Here is a 23455-nt window from a genome sequence, read left to right as displayed (position 1 = left end):
TTGTCAGCAATTTCAATCCACCTCTCTGTTGTGGGCTCTGGTAAAAACTCTTCAGCTAAGGAGTCCCACAGTGCACGGCATGTGTACTTCACAATTCCAGATATGGTGGAAATCCCGAGTCTGTACTGGAAATGCAGTGACGAAAGGGATTCTCCAGTTGCAAGAAATCTGTGGGGAATTAAAAAACAATAAATTAGTTTTAAATCACAGCATTACATACCAAAACTGAGCTATAACACTTGGAGATACAAATTACCACCAACAAGATTGCAGTGAAAGTGTGCTCTGATGCGAGCATATCCAATAAATGTGGCTTACCTTAAAGTCACCATCAGACGCTCTGCGGGTGAAACAGAGAAGCGGCAATAGGTGTCCGCTTTTCTTATGAGGTGTGCAATGCGCTCCACCAAGTAATCAAAATTCTCCATTTTCATCCTAACATATCCAAAAAATTTATCCGGGTTTCGTCGAAGGTCCATGCATAGTGTAGAATAGACCCCACGCGTCATTCTCTTGGCTGTGATGGGGTGGATCCACAAACGTCGTCTACGATGCCTGATACGCTGCTGTCTCGCTCTCTCCTTCTCCAGAACAATCACCCTCAAACGATTCGCCTCCGCTGTAAAATCCGCCAAATTCTTCAAAATATTTCCAATCACAACATCCATCTTCGCCAGTAACTTGCTCTTCTCTCCAACCTGCACTTTCTCCTCTACAACCTGTCAAAGAAGGGCTGTAGGAACACGCTATATATAGTTTTCCAGTAGCCAATCCCGTTCGGAAGGCCACAAGGGTCAATTTTAAAAACCGGATCCGGCGTAATCCGTCGAAAAAACGGATAGAAAAACGGATGAACCGGATGAGACGGATCCGGTTTTGTCTGTCCAGAAAAAGACGGATCCGGCAGAAAACCGGATCCGTCACATCCGGTTTTCAGAAACATTTGCCGGATCCGGCACGACGCCGGATCGCGCCTGACGCCGAAAACCTGAAGTGTGAAAGTAGCCTTAGTGAAGCATTGTTCAATTCTGGACTGTATGAACAACAACACAGATCTTTCATTAAATTCATTAAAAAGCTTTGTTGACTTTTTATTCAGATTTTTTTTTTTTTTTTTTTTTAAAGTATATGATCTGAAAAAAAAAAAAAATTAAAAAAAAAAAAAAGCCTGAACGTTTGCTACTAGAAGAACACAACGATTACCAAATTTCATGATACAGACTGTGTACATTAACAACATGTTCCTGCAATAGGATGTAAATAAACATCCTTGGAAAAGGTTCACTTGTGTGGAGAGGGTTCAGAGGACCACGATTTGCACTATACACTGCAATACTGTGTGTCATAAATGGAGTTACAGGTTATACAGATGAAAGGCTGAGGACATTTGATCTGCCCATGTAGGGTCGGTGGGCTGAGCTGGGGGGTGGTCCCTCTTCAACAGGTCCAAGCTTTATTCTCTGGCCGTCCACTTGACAGCCTCCACAGTATACCGCACTTCAAAGCAATACACTTTACTTCGCTTCCCTTGTCGGCCCTCCGTTTCCAGAGCCGCTTCTCTCACCGTACTTTACACTAGGGACGTGTATGCGTACACTGTCCCCTCCTCACTCGTCGACGCTTCTGACAGGTCCATCACTGTGGCCGCCTTAGGCCCGTAAACCAACAGCGCTTCCACTGATCAGTCGTCGTGTCCAACACTGTCTCTCACACCCAGTGCCTCGTCCCTTCTGCGGTTCTTCCTGTCAGGACCACCCCCCTGACGTTCTCTCTCCTCAGTCCCCCTGGTTTAGATTCTCCTCACAGCGCACAGACTGTCACAGTCCTCCTGTCACTGGAGCTCCCCCTGGGGACTGGAACCTTCTGGAACCCTCCCTCAGTATTTATAGCTCTCCCGGTCCCCTGTCACTGTAACCCCGCCCCCCATGACCAACAGTTTCTAAAGTCCTAAGCTGATGTCAAGTCCTTTGCTCACACTCCTCCCTGCCATCTAATGGTCAACCCAAGGTACTGCACGTCCACTACACTTTCCTAGCTGTTTCCCCACTGTAATAACTGACACCTACCTACACTGTGCAAACCTTTCCTTCTTCACTCTGACTAGTCCGTCCGTCAGGTCACCTTCCCTACACCCACACCACCCCACCATGAGCTAGTAATTGAAGCAGGTTATCTGATGGAGAGCAGACATGGAGTACACAGAGTAATTAACAAGTAGGAAGTACAAGATATCTCATGCCATATCTATAAAATTTGACTGACACAATCCATGGGTATATCCATGATCAGGGAGCATCTGTGAGTGAAATCGCAAAAGTTTTGTGAGCTGCCAACCCACAGGAGTGCAGTATCTCCTTGATTTATAGATATATCATATTCATGTGTGGTATGTATAGAATGCTTGAAGTATGTTCAGTAAGAAGATGGCCATATTGTTTTTCTAGGGAGGTTCCTTGGGGAAAATATTACCAACAGCAGATATCTAGCCTAAAACTGGATTAGAATAAAATCTAATTAGCCGTCCTCCTCTGACCTCAGCTGAGGGAGAAGTAAAGCCCCCGTTACACACTGCGATATCGCTAGCAATATCGCTGTAAAGTCACCGATTTTGTGACGTAGCAGCGATATTGCTACCGATATCGCTGCATGTGATACTTACCTCCGACCGGCTCCCCCGCTGGTTATCGTTGGTCGCGCGAGAAGCTCCTGGCTCATTCCTCGTCGGTCACTTCCTGTGGCAGCGACGTGTGGAGCCGGGCGGGAGGACGCAGGATCGCCGCGTCTGACAGGTAAGTAGCGATCCCCGTCCTCAGCGATGTCGCTAGTGAGATCTGCCTGTGTGGCAGCTCACTAGCGACCACCTAGCGATGCACCAGCGATCCTGACTGCGTCATATCGCTAGTTGGGATCGCTGGTGCATCGCTAGGTGTAACGGTACCCTAAGGGGTCTGGTAGACCTTTTATAACATGTCATCTAAGGAATATCCATATCAGATCCCTGGAGAAGCAGTGAGTATTGCAGATCCGTCTATATTTCATGTAGCATTCTCCTCTGCCAGAAGCTCTCACAGATCCAATTCTTAAGACTTATTTGTATTTTATCCCTTTTATTTTGTTTTTGCGTGTATGAATGTCTTTATATTCATCTTTTGTAACCTTTTTTAAAGCACTGTACTTTTTTTCATTCATTTAATCTAAAATTTAATACATTTGTTCCTTGCTGCTCTATATGTATCCACAAACAATGAGGAGGGCGAGTATAGTTTGGTTGTGTTACCCAGTGTATGCCAATGTCCAAGAAAAGTACCTATTAGGTGCTTGGGAAAGTTGGGTGGCGTGTGTGCATCTCACTGGCCTATCAAAACAGTGAGTGGGGGCAACAAAAGTGTGGATATTAAAACTAGTTGTAGGGTGTGCTTGGCTCATTGTCGTGTGTGTTAGTCCCCCTTTTTCGTAGCATTAAATTCATGGGTGTCGGAGGCAAGGTGTGTTTGTGACAAATCGGTGGCAAGCATTGAGATGTTTATGACGCCGTGCTATTGCAGGATGTAATTATAAGTGATCAAATCATTGCAGTTTACAAGTAACCTAAGAAGACAAAAAAAAAAAAAAAAAAAGTTTAAAGAAGTATGAAAAAAAAAAAAGCATCAAAAGAATAATCAAAGGATAAAATAAATAAAAAGGCGCGAGACTGCCCATGCTGTCGTTGAGGGTCTAAGAATTGCACTTACCGGTAATTCGCTTTCTATCTTCTACAACAGCACCATAGGAGCAATACCAAAGAATAATGCTAGGGAGGGAGAACTGCTTTTTCCTTCCAAAGGCTAAATTCCTGTTTGAAATCTTGTCTATAGTAGTGGAGTCATTAGCCCTTTCGGCCCAGGAGACAGATGTGGCTCTGATAGAATGAGCTTTCAGAGATTCTGGGGGAGATAGATTCTAGCTCTTATGATTCACAGATCACCTTCAAATCCAGTTTGCTAATGCATTTTTTTTTTTTTTTTTTTTTTTTTTTTACACATCTTCCCTTTGTTGGGGGGACCATATTGTACAAAGATTCTGATTATTTATGCAGGCTTCAGTCTGTTGTAAGTAGTAGAGAATAGTCCTCCGGACATCCATAGCATGGAATTCTTCTGCTCTACCATTTTCAGATTCTGAGAAAAAGGAAGGGAGGACTATCTGCTGAGACATATGAAAGTCTGTTGTCACTTTCGGCAAGAACGATGGGTCTAACTGGAGAACTACCCTATCCTCAAGGATCTTTAGCTAGTATTCCCTGATTGAAATCCAGGAGACTAGAAATGCCACTTTCCACGATAGATAAACTGTGTGTATCAAGGACATTGGGTTGAAGAGAAGCATGGTTAGACCCTGAAGTCCAAAGGGATTCCATTGGATATATTTGAGAGGCAGCCGTCAATCTTCTTATCCATCAGTGAGCATCCAGATGTCTATTGAAATAAGAACTTAAGTCCTGCAACTTGTCTTTAACCCCTTTTAACAAGTCCTCCTGCAAGAAATCAAAATTTTGGCAATGTCTGGATGAAAAAGATCCAGAGGAAGGGACCCATACCAGAACCTGAAGGACCCAAGTGTTAGCATAGATGGAATTTGTAATCTACTTCCTGCTCTTCTGGAGGGTATGGATAACTCTCTCCAAGAGTCCTCTACCTCTTAGGATTGAGGCTTCAGAAGCCAAGCATTTAGACAAAAGTGTCTGGGGGGGGGGGTTAAATGATAGATTGAACTCTCATGCAACAGGTTTTAGACCGGAGGAAGAACCAGTGATCCTCTATCTTCAGAATGTTTAGGGTCCCGAATCATCCTCTTGTTGGCCACATCGGTGCGATGAGGACACCTTCTGGCCTGATTTTCTGCAGTGTTCTTGGAAACAATGGGATTGTAGGAAACACATAAGCAAGCCTGATCTTCCAAGGCTCGGCAAATTCATCTACGATGGAAAAAATGTGGTTTTATGTTTGCATTTTGATGATTTGCAAACAGATCCACCTCTGTATAAGCCCATCTTCTCATAATCATCTGGAAGATATCTGTATTCAGACTCCATTCTCTGGGATTGTGTTCGTTAAGGAAACAGACTTAAGCCCCCGTTACACACAGCGAGATCGCTAGCAATATCGCTGAAACGTCACTGGTTTTGTGACGCAGAAGCGATATCGCTATGTCTGATACTTACCTGCGACCGGCTCCCCCGCTGGTTATCGCTGATCACGCGAGAAGGTCCTGGACCATTTCTCGTCGGGCGCTTTCTGCTGGGCTTCCTGTGGCGCCGACGAGCGATGCGTGGAAGCGGGTGGGATGACGTCAGGATCGCCGTGTCTGACAGGTAAGTAGCGACCCCCGACCGCTGCTATGTCGCTGGTGAGATCTGCCTATGTGGCAGCTCACTAGCGACCACTTAGCGATGCACCAGCAATCCATATCGTTCTCGGGATCGCTGGTGCATCGCTTAGTGTAACGGTACCATTACTTGTGTAAGCTGGTAATATTGACATTTCATATAACATATTGTACACTTATCCTTGATGACTAGTAATGTTTACTGATATACTAATTATGCATTGTGTAGGCTAGATAGTTTGGTGACTTTGAAAACAGAGGAGGAAAAACTATTCAAATAGATTAAATAATCAACTAATGCTACTTGATCTCATCTCCATTCTTACCCTTTGTCAATACTGAATGAAGGACACTTATTAAGTATAAGAAGGAGGTTACATGTCGAGAGAGAGAGAGAGAGAGAGAGAGAGAGAGAGAGAGAGAGAGAGAGAGAGAGAGAGAGAGAGAGAGAGAGAGAGAGAGAGAGAGAGAGAGAGAGAGAGAGAGAGAGAGAGAGAGAGATTCTGCCAAGACATCCAAACAGCCTGAGGACCCTACAGGACTGGTGCCAATTCTGGTGGGGTGATCCTCGATTCTGCGCTCTCTTTCAAACCACATATCCAAGCCCTCGCCTCTTCCTGCCACCTCAAACTCAAAAATATTTCCCGGATCCGCTCATTCCTCAACCACGAAACGACAAAAACACTAGTGCACGCTCTTATCTCCCGCCTCGACTACTGCAACCTCCTACTCTCTGGCCTCCCCTCTAGCACCGCTCCAGTCCATCCTACACTCTGCTGCCCGACTAATCCACCAGTCTCCCCGCTACTCTCCAGCCTCAGCCTATGCCAGGCCCTTCACTGGCTTCCCATCACCAAGAGGATCTAATTCAAAACCCTAACCATGACATACAAAGCCATCCACAACCTGTCTCCTCCATACATCTGTGACATGGTCTCTAGGTACCTACCCGCACGCAACCTTCGATCATCTCAAGATCTCCTTCTCTACTCCCCCCTTATCTCTTCTTTCCACAGCCGCATACAAGACTTCTCCAGTGCTTCCCCCATACTCTGGAACTCCCTGCCGCAACACATCAGACTCTCACCATCAACAGAAACCTTCAAGAAGAACCTGAAGACCCACCTGTTCCGACAAGCCTACAATGATCCTCGGTCTAATGAACCACCGCACAACCTGCTCTACCCCCTCCTACTGTATTCTCACCCATCCCTGTAGACTGTGAGCCCTCGCAGGCAGGGTCCCCTCTCCTTATATACTTGTGCGTCCCTTGTCTTACACTTGTTTATTATTCTTGTATATATTACACTTGTCTATAATTCCCCTTTTGACATGTAAAGCGCCATGGAATAAATGGCGCTATATAAATGCATAATAATGGCTCCATCACGAGGGACACAGATCTATCATTCTACAGAAAACAACCTAGGGGACCTTGGTCCCGGTTGGAAGAATATGGACCTGCTCCATTGACAAATCGTTGAACCATGGATACATTTGGAGAAAGCCAGGATTAGGACCAGCCGGTCTCCTGGCTACATGGAGATGTTCGGAGAAGCAAGGTTGCGACCCTCGCGTTAACTGGCCTTGTACCTAAATGGACTGTCATCTTCCTACGCTTGGCCAATCTATGGCCAAGTACCTTCATTTTACTGTATTTTTCATAGCAAATTTTGCAGGTGAATATTTCATATACACATTATATAGCGCTTCCCCCCCCCCCCCCCCCCCTTTAATTTTCTATGGCAGCAATGCAGTTTCAATGTTCTAAAGTAATTATTCTTGGTAAATCATGGTGCACTTTTATTGTTTTTCCAACTTTTATGCTTTTTTTTGGTTGGCACTTCTTCACACTAGTTTGGATGTGCAGGCCTTTTTCTCTATTTGTATCAAAGCCTTTTTGGACATGTGCACTCCCATTAGCCACAGGTAATTTTAAGTAGCTAGCTGGTCCATTCCTGCCCCATAAATTGTAAGCTTTTTTTTTGCCCAGGAGAGGTGACATGTCAGGATAGGGACCCAATTTTGGAAGGACGCCTTGACATAGCAATTCGACTCACATATATTGGCCAATCTATGCGCCAAGTACCTTCTTTTTACTGTATTTTTTCATAGCAATTTTTGCAGATTAATATTTTATATACACATTATATAACACTTTTTTCCCCATTTCTATGGCAGCAATGCAGTTTCAATGTTCTAGAGTAATCATTCTTGGTAAATCATGGTGCAACCTTTGTTTTTCAACCTATCTTCTTACACTTGTCATTACCTCCTCTCTGTGTGCATGCCACAGGTGGTGTAGTCGACCCTGGGAGATCTGAAGCAATGGCTGCTATTATCCCGGCGAGTTAGCAGAAGGGTGAGACTCTAATGTGCACCATCTTGGGGTATTTTGCTGGGACTGTTCTATGTGCCAACTGCCTGTTTTGTGGTTCAATAAAGCATTGCCACACTTTAACCTCTCTCTGTGTTGTCTGAGTAGCGTTATGCCCACATTAAAAGGGAGCTGGCGTTCAGCTGGACGATCTCTGGTCCATGCGGTTTCAGCTAACAGACTGGGGTGACCACCAACCTCCCATGTCTCCACAAGGATGTATATCACTTTTGATTAAAAAAAAAAAAAAAATAAAAAAATAATTATATGCCAGAATGTTGTCAGAGCTGACAAAAACAGGTGATTTTCTGCCATGCGAAGATTCTTGCCAATATTTTTGAATCTTGTGCTCCGTTGAGGTATCCGGTGGGCCACTGTAGTCATGTTGTCCAAATAAACTTTGACAGGGTCCCCTGAAGCAGAGATGTTGCTGCCTTGAGGGTCTTTTCTACTGTCTAACTCCCTGAAGTTCAAGGACTAACTGGTGATCTCTTGTGGCCAGGTTTGATGGAAGGCCACTTGGGAGATAATTGGAGGATCTTTTGGAAAAAGTAAAATCCAAATACACTGCCCAAAAAAATAAAGGGAACACTAAGATGCCACATCATAGATATTACTGAATTAAATCACAGCTGCAAATCTTTATTCATTTCATAGTGGCATGCGTTGAGAACAAGAAAACATAAAAACGATCAATGTATATGAAATTTAATATCCCATAGAGGTCTGGATTTGGAAGGATACTCAAAATCAAAGTGGAAAATCAAATTAAACGGCTGATCTAACTTCAGTGGAAATGCCTCAAGACAAGGAAAAGATGCTCAGTAGTGTATGTGGCCTCTACGTGCCTGTTTGACCTCTCTACGACACCTGTGCATGCTCCTGATGAGTGAGCAGATGTCATGAGGGATCTCCTCCTAGACCTGGACTAAAGCATCCGCCAACTCCTGGACAGTCTGTGGGGCAACGTGACGTTGGTGGATGGAGAGAGACATGATGTCCTAGATGTGTTCAATCGGATTAAGGTCTGGGGAACGAGCGGGCCAGTCCATAGCTTCAATGCCTTCATCTTGCAGGAACTGCTGACACGCTCAAGCCACGTGAGGTCTGGCATTGTCCTGCATTAGGAGGAACCCAGGGCCAACCGCACCAGCATATGGTCTCACAAGGGGTCTGAGGATCTCGTCTCGGTACCTAATGGCAGTCAGGCTACCACTGGCGAGCACATGGAGGGCTGTGCGGCCCTCCAAAGAAATGCCACCTCACACCATTACTGACCCACTGCCAAACCGGTCATGCTGAAGGATGTTGCAGGCAGCAGATCACTCTCCACGGCGTCTCCAGACTCTGGCACGGCTGTCACATGTGCTCAGTGGTGTGAACCTGCTTTCATCTTTGAAGAGCACAGGGCACCAGTGGCGAATTTGCCAAGCCTGGTGTCCTGTGGCAAATGCCAATCATCCTGCACAGTGTTGGGCTGCGGAACACAACCCCCATCTGTGGACATCGGGCACTCAGACCATCCTCAAGGAGTCGATTTCTAATAGTTTGTGCAGACGCATGCACATTTGTGGCCTGCTGGAGGTCATTTTGCAGGGCTCTGACAGTGCTCCTCCTGTTCCTCCTTGCACAAAGGCTGAGGTAGCGGTCCTGCTGCTGGGTTGTTGCCCTCCTATGGCCCCCTCCACATCTCCTGGTGTACGTTCCTGTCTCCTGGTAGCGCCTCCAGCCACTGCGCTGACAGTCACAGCAAACCTTCTTGCCACAGCTCGCATTGATGTGCCATCCTGGATGAGCTGCACTACCTGAGCCACTTGTGTGGGTTGTAGAGTCCGTCTCATGCTATCACGAGTGTGAAAGCACAACCAACATTCAAAAGTGTCCAAAACATCAGCCAAAAAGCATTGGTACTGAGATGTGGTCTGTGATCCCCACCTGCAGAACCACTCCTTTATTGAGGGTGTCTTGATAATTGCCAATAATTTCCATCTGTTTATTCCATTTGCACAACAGCATGTGAAATAGATTGTCAATCAGTGTTGCTTCCTAAGTGGATAGTTTGATTTCATAGAAGTTTGATTTACTTGGAGTTATATTCTGTTGTTTAAGTGTTCCCTTTATTTTTTGAGCAGTGTACATATTCTTCTGTGAAGTAAATGGAGCAAATCTTAGACTTAGAAACAATATCTCCACATCTTCAACCAGAGAGTTCTTCTTGAGGAGTTAGCCAAGACCAAAGATCTTGCTGCTATCCTGACCGACTCTACTGAAGCATCCGCTAGAAATCCCGTACCCTTTGGAAGTGACTGTTACATCAGCTTTCCTCCTTTTACCAACAGAAAACAGAACTTGCTACACAAGTTGAAACGACATTCATCTTCAATGAAGCCATAGATGTTTCCCAAGACTTCCGTAATAAGCTATTCATTTTCCAGTCAATAGGATCTTTAAGTTGAAAGGAATCCTCAAATGGTAGTCGTAGTCTTTTTCCACTCTCACAACATGGATATTCACTTTTGGAATCATGGACCCAACATTTGGCTATAATAAACAAAAGAGTAAAAGCAGTGGTAGATCAATCAGCTCACCAAATAGTAGAAGTGGAGTTGTCAGAAGCCACGCATGGAACCAGACAGCAGCTGCACATGTGCAAAAATGAAGGGAGAAATGATCCAGTGGGAATAGAGGCTCTCTTTTAAAAGTAAAACTTAGCAATAGAGGCTCTCTTTTAAAAGTAAAACTTAGCATTTTTGTTGAAGTGTAAAAAAAAAAAAAAATAAATCCAAAAATACAGGGAATGTAGTATAAAATACTGTTAACAAGACCTACTAGTTTTGACAATTATCTCATGGTCTATGGTCTCATCCTGAATGGTTCGAGTAGTCTTCTCTTCCTCTACTGCCATTGTATTTCTCACAGCTGACAACAGTTCCTCCATAACTTCAGAAGAAAAATACTTTTTATGCTCCTCCTCCAAGTTTCCATTAGAGCTTAAAGGGAATCTGTCACTTTTTTTGGCCTTTCAGCTGCCGGCATAGACATCGGGGGCTTATCTACAGCATTCTGTAATGCTGTAGATAAGCCCCCGATGTAACCTGAAAGAGAAGAAAAACACGTTATATTATACTCACCCGAGGTGGGTTGGTCCGGTCCGACGCCTCCCTTCATGCGATGACGTCCTCTTCTCCCGTCCTGTATTGGCTCTGGTGCAAGCGCACTGCTCTGCCCTGTTGAGGGCAGATCAGAGTCCTGCAGTGCGCAGGCGTCGGGAGAGGTAGTGACATGTTTGTCCAAAATTGTAGGCTAGTGGCCCAGAAGTGGCTTATGTACGGTAGAGCAGGGACCCATCAGGTGAGGTCACCTTGCCATGGTTGATGGGCTTACATGAATTGGCCAATTTGTGCTCTAAGAGCCTTCATTTTCATATTACTGTAAGTAAAAGTTTTTTTTGGAAAAAAATATTTGAGGATTATCTAAATTGAATGGTTTTAATGTTTCTGTGTTTCTACATGGCCTAGATTCATGTACATGTGCTGCTGTATTCTTTTTCTATCTATATATATTTATTTTATGGCTATGGGAAGAAGGGCAGGGAAATACAAAAAAGTGTCTAGCTCAATGTGACATCACGATTATACAGCTGTCTATGCACACCAGCCTCATCAGGTCTAAAATAAGTTTCTATTGTATTAGCTTGTGATAGACTTGATTTTATTATATCAAACCAGAGGAAATGTTAATGCCTTGTATAACAAAATAATTACTGTACATATGGCAAAATATTCTTTAAAATAGTCCTGCATCATTCACCTCTCACTTTAGAAGTTTTTGATTAAAAAAAAAAAAAAAAAAAGCCAAAACACTTGTTTACCCACATCTGTAGGGAAGGGGATTATTTGCAGATTGTTTGGAACCACAGCTATCCTAAAACTGAAGCCTTAAAAACAGTGCGCTGCAGCCCCAGCCCGAATGCAGCAGAGATGTGCATGTGTGGCCTACGCTTCATTCATCGTCTATGGGACATGTGGGCAAAGCTTCAGCGCGAAGGACAAGGATTGGAGCAGAGGCCGCACATGCACGCCTCTACTCCATTCAGGACAGAGCCCATTTTTTGCAGCTCCAAAGCCGCCCCCCCCCACATCTTGTGATCACTGGAAGACCTAGAGTTGGGATCAGAAGTGATCAGCAAGTCATCTGCTATCCTAAGAGAAGATAAAGTGTTATTCCATAAAAATCAAGTTAAAATATGGTATAAACTCCAAAAATGAATTGGAGGCATTTGGGGTTTTATGGAGGTTCTTGAAAAATAATGGTTCCGGAAACACTTACTTCAAATTCTTTTATGCTGTTGGATGAGTAATATAATCCAATACCAATTCCAATAAAGGATAATCCTATAAGAAAGAAAAATGGCAGAATGATACTGGCAGAGAGAAGAGGCTGCCAGGCTGGAAGTCTCTGCTGTGTAAATGCAGTGTTGTCAGGTCTCTGAGATGGAAGGGGTTCATGATCATTTGCAAAGTTCCTGGATGCCGGCCTCATTCTGCTTCAGATAGCTTGAAAAACAAAAACACATAATTGAAGGTAGTACAAGGGGTCAGATTATCATTACTTGATATGTAGTGACATCCTGTGCTGACAGACTCTTAAATAACGCTATAGTGTTCCTGCCATATGTGTGAGCTTTAGGGCTCATTCACACGTACAATTGAATTGTGTGAAGTAGACAGAAAAGTGTAGAAGTATCCGCAAAATACCATAGATACAGAAACAAGACCTCAGACAGAACACGCATCCATTACAAGCCATGAAAATCATGGAAAGAAAACGTAAAATTAAAAAAACCTATTTCTAAAAGGAAGCAGTATGTGCCAAAATTTGGTCAGTCACTGGTCAAAACAAAGCTTGGAACAATCTAAATAAGCATCTGTCAACTTGTATCTCTTCTGCTAACACATGTCTGACCTATGGCCAGATTAGTGCACACAGCATAAGTGACAATCCTTACTGTCAAGCAAAACAATAACACTCAGTTGACAATTTATTAATATTTTTCTAGGATAAAGAGAAAAACGCACAACATTCCAGCACTTGTGTTGGGAATGTAAGAATATACGGACTTTTCAGGGCAGTGACAGATCCTCTTTAAGGAACATCTCATGCATTTTATTAGTAGTCTGTAGAATAAAACTTTTTTCTTTAATGTTGTAGCAACATTTTAAACATTTTAATAGGTTGGTTATATCATTGGCACACCCTTCCTGCATGGTCTGTATAAACAGTACTTTTTATTATGGTCTAATAATTTGGAATTAGTAGAGCATGTCAGATTATTACAGTAGCGATGGTGTTCAACACCAGAAGAAAGTGTACAGGGCCCAATTCATCAGAAAGAAGGCATACGAGAAGCTGGAGAAATACCAGGGCCTCAAAGGAGATCTGGAGAAGATGTGGAAGGTGAAGGCAACAATGATTCCAGTGGTGATAGAGGTCACTGCTCCAAGTGCTCCCAAGTTGGAAGAATGGCTACAACAGATCTCAGGAGCTACATCTGAGCTCTCTGTCCAGAAAAGCACAATGCTGGGAACAACTAAGATCCTGCGCAGAACCCTCAAACTCTCGGGCCTTAGTACACGAGATAGAGGGCTTCACAGGAATTAGGTGAGGTTATAACTATGGTTTAATTAAGAATATTTAAAGGCGTCTTTTATGTCATTATTTCAAACAAAGGACTTTATTCTGGGTGCGTGTTTTCTTACAGTGCGACTATGGGGTTAGTAATGGGGGCGTCTTATTGACGGATCTCCATTATTAACTATTACCGTACTTGCCACCGCTACAGGGCAAGTGGGAAGAGCGAGGCCAAGTGCCAGAATTGGCACATCTTAGGCTAGTTTCCTCTGTGAAGCTCCACCCCCGACATGCGTACCCTATCTTTAGCATTAGGTACGCAGGCCGTGCCGATGTACGCGGATGCCTCCACATGCGTCGTTTCAACGGTGCGGCGACCGCACCAAAATGCAACATGCTACATTTGGCGCAGGTCGCTGCACCGTCAAAACAATGCATGCAGAGGCATCCGCATGCATCGGCACGGCCTGCGTACATAATGCTAAAATAGGGTACGCAGGCCGCATGCTGACAGAGGTGGAGCTGACTGGAGGAGGTGCAGCCGGGGGTGGAACTTCAAGGAGGAAGGTCGCAGCCATCCACAGCTCCTCCATACGCTAGTGTGAAACTAACCTTAGAGATGCACCTTTTCTGAGGGGGCCGAGAGCTGATGTTTTTAGTTGGGGGGGTCAGTATCCATGGCCCCTTTTAGGCTGTTAATATCAGCTCACCGCTGTGTGCATAGCCTTTGCTGGTTATTAATTATAGGGGGACCCCATGTCATTTTTTTTGGGGGGTCCCCCATTTTAATAGCCAGTAAAGGCCAAGTATACAGTTGTGAGCTGATATTAATAGCCTGGGAAGCTCCATGGGTATTACCCCCTTCACAGGTTATAAACATCTGCCCCCAGTCGCTGGCTTTCCCTCTGCTGGTTGCAAACAGTTGTGCGGGAGCCCACGCCATTTTTTTCCAAAAAAATAACCTTTTATTAAATACATGTCCGGTAATTTGCACAAACACTGTACTAATTATATTTGTCACTGACATCTATATATCTACCTGTTGTATATGTATTTACTGTACAGAATGTAATCCATCTTTTCTGTCCTGTTGGCTGCTGCTGTGATTTTACAGAACCCGGCAGATGAATTATCTGCTTTTCTTGTATCCATCTCTCTATGAGAGACATATATGTACCATGTGGTATATATGTTTTCTCGCACCCATAGGCTTGCATTGGCGAGACTCGGACAATATACGTGTAAAATGGCAGCATGCTGCGATTTTACCCGCGTGTAGAATATACCCAAGAAAAAAAAAAATACGGGGATGTGAGCTGCACCATAGATGAATACTGGTCCAAGTGCTATGTGATGTTTTCTCACATAGCACTCGTCCGTATTCAACGCTAGTGTGACCCCGGCCTTAATGTGGAACTTGATACTGTGCTAAAATTTTGCAACTCTTAGACTATGTTCACACAATGAGGTTTTGGTTAGTTTTTGATGCTGTTGAATTTTTGCACCCATTATTTAAATTAGGTTACTTGTGGTTTTACATAGCATTTTTGTGTGCGTTTTTTGCCCCTATTTGGTGTGTAATCCTTCGCATAAAGCCACTTTGTTTTTGATACTTCCTGTTTTTTGCCTTGACAAAAAAAACTTTACTAATATACTTAGATGCTGATTATATGAGTTTCTGCCATGGAAACGCACTAAAAAGCGAATGTGCTTTTTTTACCTGCTGATTTTATGCATCTGATACAAGTCTATGGGGAAAATCTACAAATAAAACGCCATATATCTGCATGACATGCTGCAGAATTGAAACCCGCGTCACAGGTACGTTTACGCTGCGTAAAATGAAATCACCGTGGGCAGGAGATTTCTATTAATCCCATCCTCTTTGATGGAATCTGTAATACACTGCATTTTTGAAGCAGGAAAAACGCACCAAAAACTCATTATGGAAACGTAGCCTTAGGCTTTGATGACTTTTATGCTGCAAATTTTCTAAAAAAAAAAAAAAGAATTATAATAGGGTGGGTTCAACTTTATTTTCTATGAGCAGCCAAAATTGATAGTTGCAACCCTCAGCTGTCAGCAGGGTTGGTTATCAAGAATAGAGAGGTCCCCACACAGTTTATTTTATTTAAATATTAATTCAAATAGCGGCCTGGAGTCCCCATTTTTTGACAACGAGCCTTACTAAAGCTAACAGCTGAGTACTGGTATTCTCAAACTGGTAAGGGGCCATGGATATTGCCCCCCCAGCCTAAAAATAGCAGCTTGCAGCCTCCCAGAGAAGGCACATCTATTAGATGCACCAATTCTGGAGCTTTACCTGACTCTTCCTACTTGCCCTGTAGCGTTGCAGCCCCAGCTGTCAGGTTTGCCTAGCTGGTTATAGAAATTACAGGGGAACCCATGCTGGATTTATTTATTGGTGGCTGATGAATACTCCCACTGTTATTAGCGGCAGTAGATATATGCTATGGGAGCAGTAGTCCCATCAGCCACTGCCTGCTGTCATTATAATCACTTGAATATAACTCATCATTCTCCCCTGCTCACACTGATTGCCGGCAGAGCAGGGGAGAATGATGAGAGCAGTCTTCAGCACCCGTCAATGGGGGAATAGCGCTTACTGTACTGCTTCTTCTCAGGCACGTCACATGGATGAACTCACAGTGTGTCATCCGCGTGCACGTGAGAGGGACGTTTTCCACCCCCATGCTGCTGTTAAAAACAGACATGTCTATGTTTGGGTCACACGGTACGTAGAAACACACTGACATGTACACAGACCCATTCACTTGAATGGGATGGGTTAATAAAGGTAAGAGTGGAGGGAGATGTGCCAAATTCATTAAAAGGTTTTTGTCTATATTGAATTTGGTCTGTCCATCAACTGCCATATGCCAACACCAGAAATGTATGCCATTTCTGTTGCAAATTTCAGTTGCGCAGAAGTTTAGCAACATTTCGAGCGGTTTTACACCAGAATTCTAGCAAAAATGACTTGCTGAATCAGGGCACATATCGGCACCAGCTATGGTCATAACTGTGTGATATAGCTGTTGGCACCATTACTTTTGCAAAGCCCTGCCAAATAATTTGAAAAGTAGTAGAGCCTCCTCAATAAGTCAAGTAGTCATAAAATGTAAAAATTGGTGCAAGAGGAATTTTCATAACTTTTTGATGCCATAAAACATATATGGATGATAAAGTCCCCCACAAAGGCCTGCAACAGACTCAGTTCCTATACTGTAGACCTGTGCTATGCAGCTACGTATGGATGCATGCTCACTCCTTGAATCCTATTGTAAATGACATAACAGAATACATTTTAGGAGATCCCTTTGAATTAAAATGTGTAGATGACCACTTTCATTTGAGTAAAAAAAATGTATGATGACATATTACTCGAATGAATGTATACCAAAAAGACCAGTTATTAGGGCTATGGACACACATATATAGAGAACAAAACACCCCTAATATAAGGCTATGTGCACACGTTGCGGATTCTGTTGCGTTTCCGCAGCGTTTTTGGCCCTGCGGAAACGCAGCAGTTCCGCAGACATGGTACAGTACTATGTTACCCTATGGCATTTCAAATCCGCTGTGCTCACGCTGCGTTTTTTTCTGCGGTTTATAAACCGCAGCATGTCAATTGTTTGTGCGGATTCCGCAGCGGTTTCACACCTTTAACAGAGTAGAGGTGTGAAACCGCAGGGCAAAACCACAGGCTAATCCGCAGGTCACTTTACCTGCGGTTTTACCTGCGGATCCGCGTGGAAAAACTCACAGGTGAATCCGCAGCGTGTGCACATAACCCAAGTTGAGTGAATATCGTATACCTAGCTGTCGGAGAAATCCTGTTTAAAGGGAATCTGTAACCAGGTTTTTCCCCATCTATTCTGAAAACATCATAAAGTACTGACAGAGACCCTGATTCCAGCGATATATCATTTACTGGCTTGCTTAGTATAGTTTTGAAAAATCATTAGAGGACTAGTAAACCTGCTGCCAGGTAGTCAAGCATATTCATAAGCTCTGTATAACCCCACCCCCACCACTGATTGGCAGCTGTCTGTGTATACTGTACATTAGCAGAAAGCTGTCAATCATTGTTGTGGGTGGGAAGAGTTAATGAGCACCAGTAGATCTGCAGCAGATTAGACTGTAATGTTATCAAAATGACAGAAAGATGCCCAGTAAATGTCACAGCACAGAAATCAGGGTCTCTGCCTCTATATCATGTTGCACTCAGATGGGCTAACAACAACCTGGTGACATTCCCTTTAAATATATATTTAACTTCAGTGACATTACTTAACCTGGTACAATGTTGAAGTGTTGAGTTTTTGGGTCTTCGGACACGTTCACACTTTCAGAATTTGACATCGGTATTTGTTCCTCTCCTAATTTTGGCTTACAATCATAGGAAAAGTATAATAGAAAAACGTCACCACTTCTGTTTTTATCACCCACTCCTGGTTCGGGCTTACAAAATACTGAACATGACCTTACAGAAAAACTCAGGCTGAAATTGAAAGGGAACCTGTCTGCACATTTTTTTACAGATGGAATTATTGGTATACTTTTTTTTTTTCCTAGAAATCAGATGTGCCATGAGAAATCTAGCATAAAAGCCATATGCAAATCAGGCTGGAAGTGCGCTAGGGGCGTGTCAATACACATGGACCGCTTCTTCCAAGTGCACAGAAACTCCTCCGGTGCACTTACCGCCTGACTTGCATTTGATTTCTACTCTAGATTTTCATGACTGGCATCAGATCTCTACATTTTTATTGAGTCACAGATGCCTTCACAGCATTTCCACTATGTTCATATTACGTAAAAACACGCCCAGAGTTTCCCATTAAGCAAATGGCAGCCTCAGTTTTAGTCCCATTGATATTAACACAAATGTCCACGGTCTTTTGAGCAACAGTATTAAAAATCTTCGAAATTGGGACCGTGACCTAGATGGCCGCTATGAAATCTCAGCAGTAAGTTGGAGCTGCTCCAGAGCAGATGTATGGAGATTACAGACTTGATAAAGTGTCACCTACATATTCCAGCCCGGAGCGAAGCCAAATTTAGATGTGCAATAAACCTCTGGCCCAAACACCTATCGAATACAGCGCCTGGAAATATATCGGAGAGGCCTTTATTATTGGGAAAAGGTTTCTCTCATCTTCTTCCTCCTTCATGTTTCAGAGACACGGAGCCCATGGTGGATCCTGAGGAAGGCTGAATATCGCGTGATACACTACTAATGGAATAATAAAGGCCACCAGCCGCTGTAAAGTCACGTCATTCCCAGCCTTTCATATGGGCCGGTATCTAAAATCTAAAGATTAATAAAAAAAAAATGGTAGACGTAAAAAGACAACTTACCAGAGACACAAACACAGCAGCCGAGGGCGCAATCTCTTGTCACGCCACTCCTCTGGGGAGATCTAGATAAACCAGTTATCCCACTAGCAACATTGTCTTACCTTTGCTCACACTTCTCTGACACTTTTCTATCAGGACCTAAACACGTTCACCTGACTCCACCCCGCATCACATGAAGTGGCCATGACTGTGATAATGACGAGCTGGACTCCACACATCCCTGGAATACTGATCGAATGAGGCATGGCGGCCGCTGCAATAGAGCAGGGTTCCCCAACTCCAGTCCTCAAGGCCCACCAACAGGTCATGTTTTCAGGATTTCCTTAGTGTTGCTCAGGTGATAAATTGCTTCACCTGTGCAATACAAAGGAAATCCTGAAAACATGATCTGTTGGTGTGCCTTGAGGACTGGAGTTGGGTACCAGTCCATCACCGTGACAGATATGGTTTAGTGACCTTAGCGTATTTCTGTGACACCAAATTGTCCGTGGTACTGAACGAGATGGATAAACATTACCAATTTTACAATTCAATTCACCCCTCCCCCCTAAAAATAAAACATTTTTTTTTCGCAAGCATTTTTGGTGGCAACCTATAAGGGTATGTGCACACGTTGCGGATTTGGCTGCGGATCCGCAGCAGTTTTCCATGTGGTGTACAGTACCATGGAAACCTATTGGAAACCAAATCCGCTGTGCACATGTCAATTCTTTGTGCGGATTCCGCAGCGTTTTTACACCTCTTCCATTATAGGAATCCGCAGGTGTAAAAACACAGGCAAAATCTGCCGTAAATCTGCACTAAATCCGCAGGTCATTTTACATGCAGATTCAGCCAAAACCGCGCGGAAAAATCCGCAACGGGTGCACATACCCTTAGGGTGTGTGCACCCGTTGCGGGTTCTGCTGCGTATACGTAGCGGATTTTGCCCTGCGGATCCGCAGCAGACTCTGCTGCTTTGTACAGTACCATTAAAGTCTACAAAAATTGAAAAACGCTGTGCACATGCTGCGGATTTTTCAGGGCGGATTTAAATCCGCAGCATGTCAATTCTTTTGTGCGGATCCGCAGCATCTTGACACCTGCTCCATTACAGAAATCCGCAGGGGAAATCCGCAGGCTAATCCGCACTAAATCCACAGGTAAAACTCAGGTCATTTTACCTGTGGATTTAGGAAAATCCGCAAGGTAATCCGCAATGTGTGCACATACCCTTAAGATTACTATGGGAAAAACCCTAGAAAGAACACTATTCACAGAGCATGATAAATAAAAAAAAAAATGCCACAGGCTAGGGTCACACAGGCGTATAAAAAGTCATTCAGTGATGAATTCGGAAAAGTGGGGAGATTTTTCCTGACTTTTTATGCCTACACAATCCATTTGTTACAGCAGCAGTTACTAATCATTTATAAGGCGATTCTCCTATATTACAGAATTGCAATGTATCCGTAAAAATCGGAAGTCACACACTGGCTCGGTATGGCATCCGATTTTCTTACGCAGCCATAGACTTGAATGAGTGTCTCCTCCAATTTACCGAAGAAACTGGTGCATGCTGCAATTTTTTTTCCGCACACATTGAATAAAGTCACTCATCTGCACTGCCCCATTGAATAACATTGGTTTGATTGCGGTACGTTTTTTCCACGGACAGCACTCACACCAAAAATACGGTGGAGTGAACGAGCCCGAAGACTACCTTTCACATGGGCGCTCAATTTATCGAACCAGTCACAACCGCAGCTCTTACATGGCCAGCAGTCATATCAATATTAGCCTACGGGCAAAAGGGGGGCTTCTCACATGGACCTCAGGTCTGCAGCATGCTCTAGTGTGGCCGGATTAATGGACCAGACTAGAGCATGTAAATATCAGGCACCTACAGCAACAATCCGCTATATGTCCAGTCACAATCTGTGGATGTGTGATCTTAGCCTAATACAAATCACACCACAAAATCACCAAAACTCATTGGATGGCGATTTATTAAAGTGGCTGTCCAGAATTCCAAAAACATGGCTATCTTCTTTCAAATACAGCATCATCTCTGACCATGGGTTGTGTTTGGCATAATAACTCAGCCTCACTGAACTGAATGGAGCTGAGCTGCAGTACCACAAATAACCTACAGTCAGGGGTGGTGCTGTTTCCGAAAGAAAATAGCCATGTAATTCTAATCCTGGACTAAATGTGCTGTTGCAATTTGCAGAAAAAAGCTGTCTTTCATGACTTTAAACACTTTCCGCATTTTGCGATTGTATAAAAGGAGATTATTTTATTCAAAAATTTTTGACATATTTTTTTTCACGGTTAAGAGCTCGCTCACACGAGAGAATCAGCTCGATCATGGTAATGATACTCGGCTCAAACTCTGATCTGAGTTTGATCAGAGTGTCAGTTTACTGCGATCCGATTCTCTCGAATAAGAGAATAGTATCACAGGTGCGGAGAAGATGGAGAACGTAGTTTCTCCATTGTTTGTGGCCGCGTAATTTGGACTGCACTCAGATGTCATCCAAGTGACGTCCGATGTTTTACACGCACCCATAGACTTGAATGGGTGCACGTGACCTGCGGAGCCACTCGCAGTGTGTTGCGATTTTCTCGACAGACTGGGTCGGTCTGTAGGAAAAATCACAGATTTGCACTGCCCCGTAGTAAACCATTGGATCGAGTGCTATGTGATAAAACATCTCATAGCACTTGTCTGAGTTATACGTGTGAGCGACACCTAGCTGTAGTTTGGGCACACTGCATTTCTCAGAAGAAGTCATTTGACGTTCAGGTCTTGGATGTTACTGGATTGCTTTTGGCATCTATCTTACGTTTCCAGTGCCTTTGAACTACTAGGAACATGTTTTTTTGCGGGATGAGATAATGCTTTTATTCGGGTCTTTTGGGGGGGGGCATAATATTTTTAATTGCTTTTTATTCTGATTTTTGGGAAACAGAATGAACACTAAACAGCAATTCGGGCATTGTCTTTAATTTTTTTTACACTGTTTTACATTATTCATGTAATGCGTTGCGGTAAATGTGATAAGACGACCTTATTCTTCAGGTCTGTTCGAATACAGCGACGCTAGAGTTATGTAGTCATGTTACAGTTATGTAGCTGTCAGCTTTGCCTGGCTGGTTATCAAAAATACAGGGGAACCCACGCTGTTTTTTTATTATTATTAATTTATTTATAGCGCAGGGGGCAACTGATAAATCCTCCCATGAGCTGCCACCTGCCCTCGCTGTTATCAGCATTCTCACCTGCTAGAGCTGATTGCAGTGCAAGCAGGGGAGAATGATGAGAGCGATCTTCAGCACCCGGCGCTGGGGAACAGCGCTTACTGTACCTCTGCTTCCCAGGAGCCGGTATGTGTCACACTGATGTCACAGGGATGTCATCCGTGTGTCATCGGTGTGCACGGGTGCCAGACGTTTTGCTAGTTATCAAAAATACAGGGGAACCCACGCCATTTTTTAAAATGTATTTATAGATGAGAGTTGTCTTCAGCACCCGGCACTGGGGAACAGCGCTATCAGTACTGGTGTTTACCAGACGCTGCTATGTGTGGTACTGATGCGGCATACGGTTGACACATGTATTACACACATGCACACACACGGATACTGATATCTCCGGTACTGATTTATCAGGATGTCTGAAAGAGCCCTTAGTAGGCAGAATGAGCAAAACAGCATCAGATGGAGAATGGGTTTTATATATTTTTTACGCCGTTCCTCGTGCGGTATAAGTGATTAGACGACTTTATTCTTTGGGTCAGTGCGATTACAGCGATACCAGATTTATACACTTTTTTATGTTTGGCTGCTGTCACACACTAAAAGACGCTTGCTTTTTGCGGGACGAGTTGGTTTTTATTGGTACCATTTTCGGGCACATGACATTTTTGATCGCTTTCTATTCCAATTTTTGGGAGACAAAATGAACAAAAACCATCAGTTCAGGAATTGTTTTTTTTTATGTTGTTTTTCCGTGTGTGGTAAAATTGATAAGGCAGCTTTATTCTTCGGGTCAGTACGATTACAGCGATACCACATTTGTATATTTTTTTAAATGTTTTGATGCTTTTACACAATACAAAATATTTTAGAGAAAAGATTATTTTTACATTTATTTACTCTGAGAGCTATAACATTTTAACTTTCCTGCTGATGGAGCTTTATGGCAGCTTGTTTTTTGCAGGACAAGATGACGTTTTCACAGATACCATATTTATTTACATTCATCTGTGGTCCATGTGAGAAGCCCCCCTTTTGCCTGATCGGGTTTTATTCCACTTTTTGTTCAGTGGTATGATGATAAAGCATTATTTTTTGCCTTGTGTTTTTTTTACAGCGTTCACTAGAGGGGTTAACTAGTAGGACAGTTTTATAGGTCAGGTCATTCCAGACTCGGTGATACCAAATATGTGTACGTTTTTAATTATTTTTGGCTTGTTTTCATAAAAATATTTATTGGTACACTTTTCCAATTTTCCACTTTTTTTACTTTGTCCCACTATGGAACTTTTACTTTTTGCAGTCTGATCACTTGTAAAGCATAGCAAAGCAGAAGCACTAACAAACAAACTTGCTACACCATGCTCTGAGCATGGTGTAGCAAGTTTGCTAGCTCTGGTGACCCAGATGTCATGACTACATCGGGTCACTGTGGCAACCATCAGCCCCTCGTAA

The 23455-nt window shown here is 43.5% G+C and overlaps 1 protein-coding gene across 2 annotated transcripts in view; it reads right to left on the bottom strand.

The window, feature by feature from the left end:
* Positions 1–19015, bottom strand: part of LOC141086651 (cell cycle control protein 50B-like) — a 61617-nt gene extending 42602 nt beyond the window's left edge. The window contains exons 1-2 of one of the 2 annotated variants that reach the window (XM_073572892.1): positions 18862–19015; positions 12071–12297 (exon numbers count right to left, since the gene is read on the bottom strand). In XM_073572892.1, the coding sequence (XP_073428993.1) occupies positions 12071–12283 (213 nt within the window). In that variant the 5' untranslated portion in view covers positions 12284–12297; positions 18862–19015. Of the gene's footprint in view, positions 1–12070; positions 12298–18760 lie in introns of both variants that reach the window. The other variant, XM_073572891.1, reaches the window with a different exon arrangement.
* Between the last annotated feature and the right edge of the window lie 4440 nt (positions 19016–23455).

The sequence above is a fragment of the Dendrobates tinctorius genome, unplaced genomic scaffold, assembly GCF_039654945.1.
Source record: "Dendrobates tinctorius isolate UK_male_01 unplaced genomic scaffold, ASM3965494v1 ptg000007l, whole genome shotgun sequence".
NCBI lineage: Eukaryota > Metazoa > Chordata > Amphibia > Anura > Dendrobatidae > Dendrobates > Dendrobates tinctorius.
This window is presented reverse-complemented; position numbering and strand designations above follow the sequence as displayed.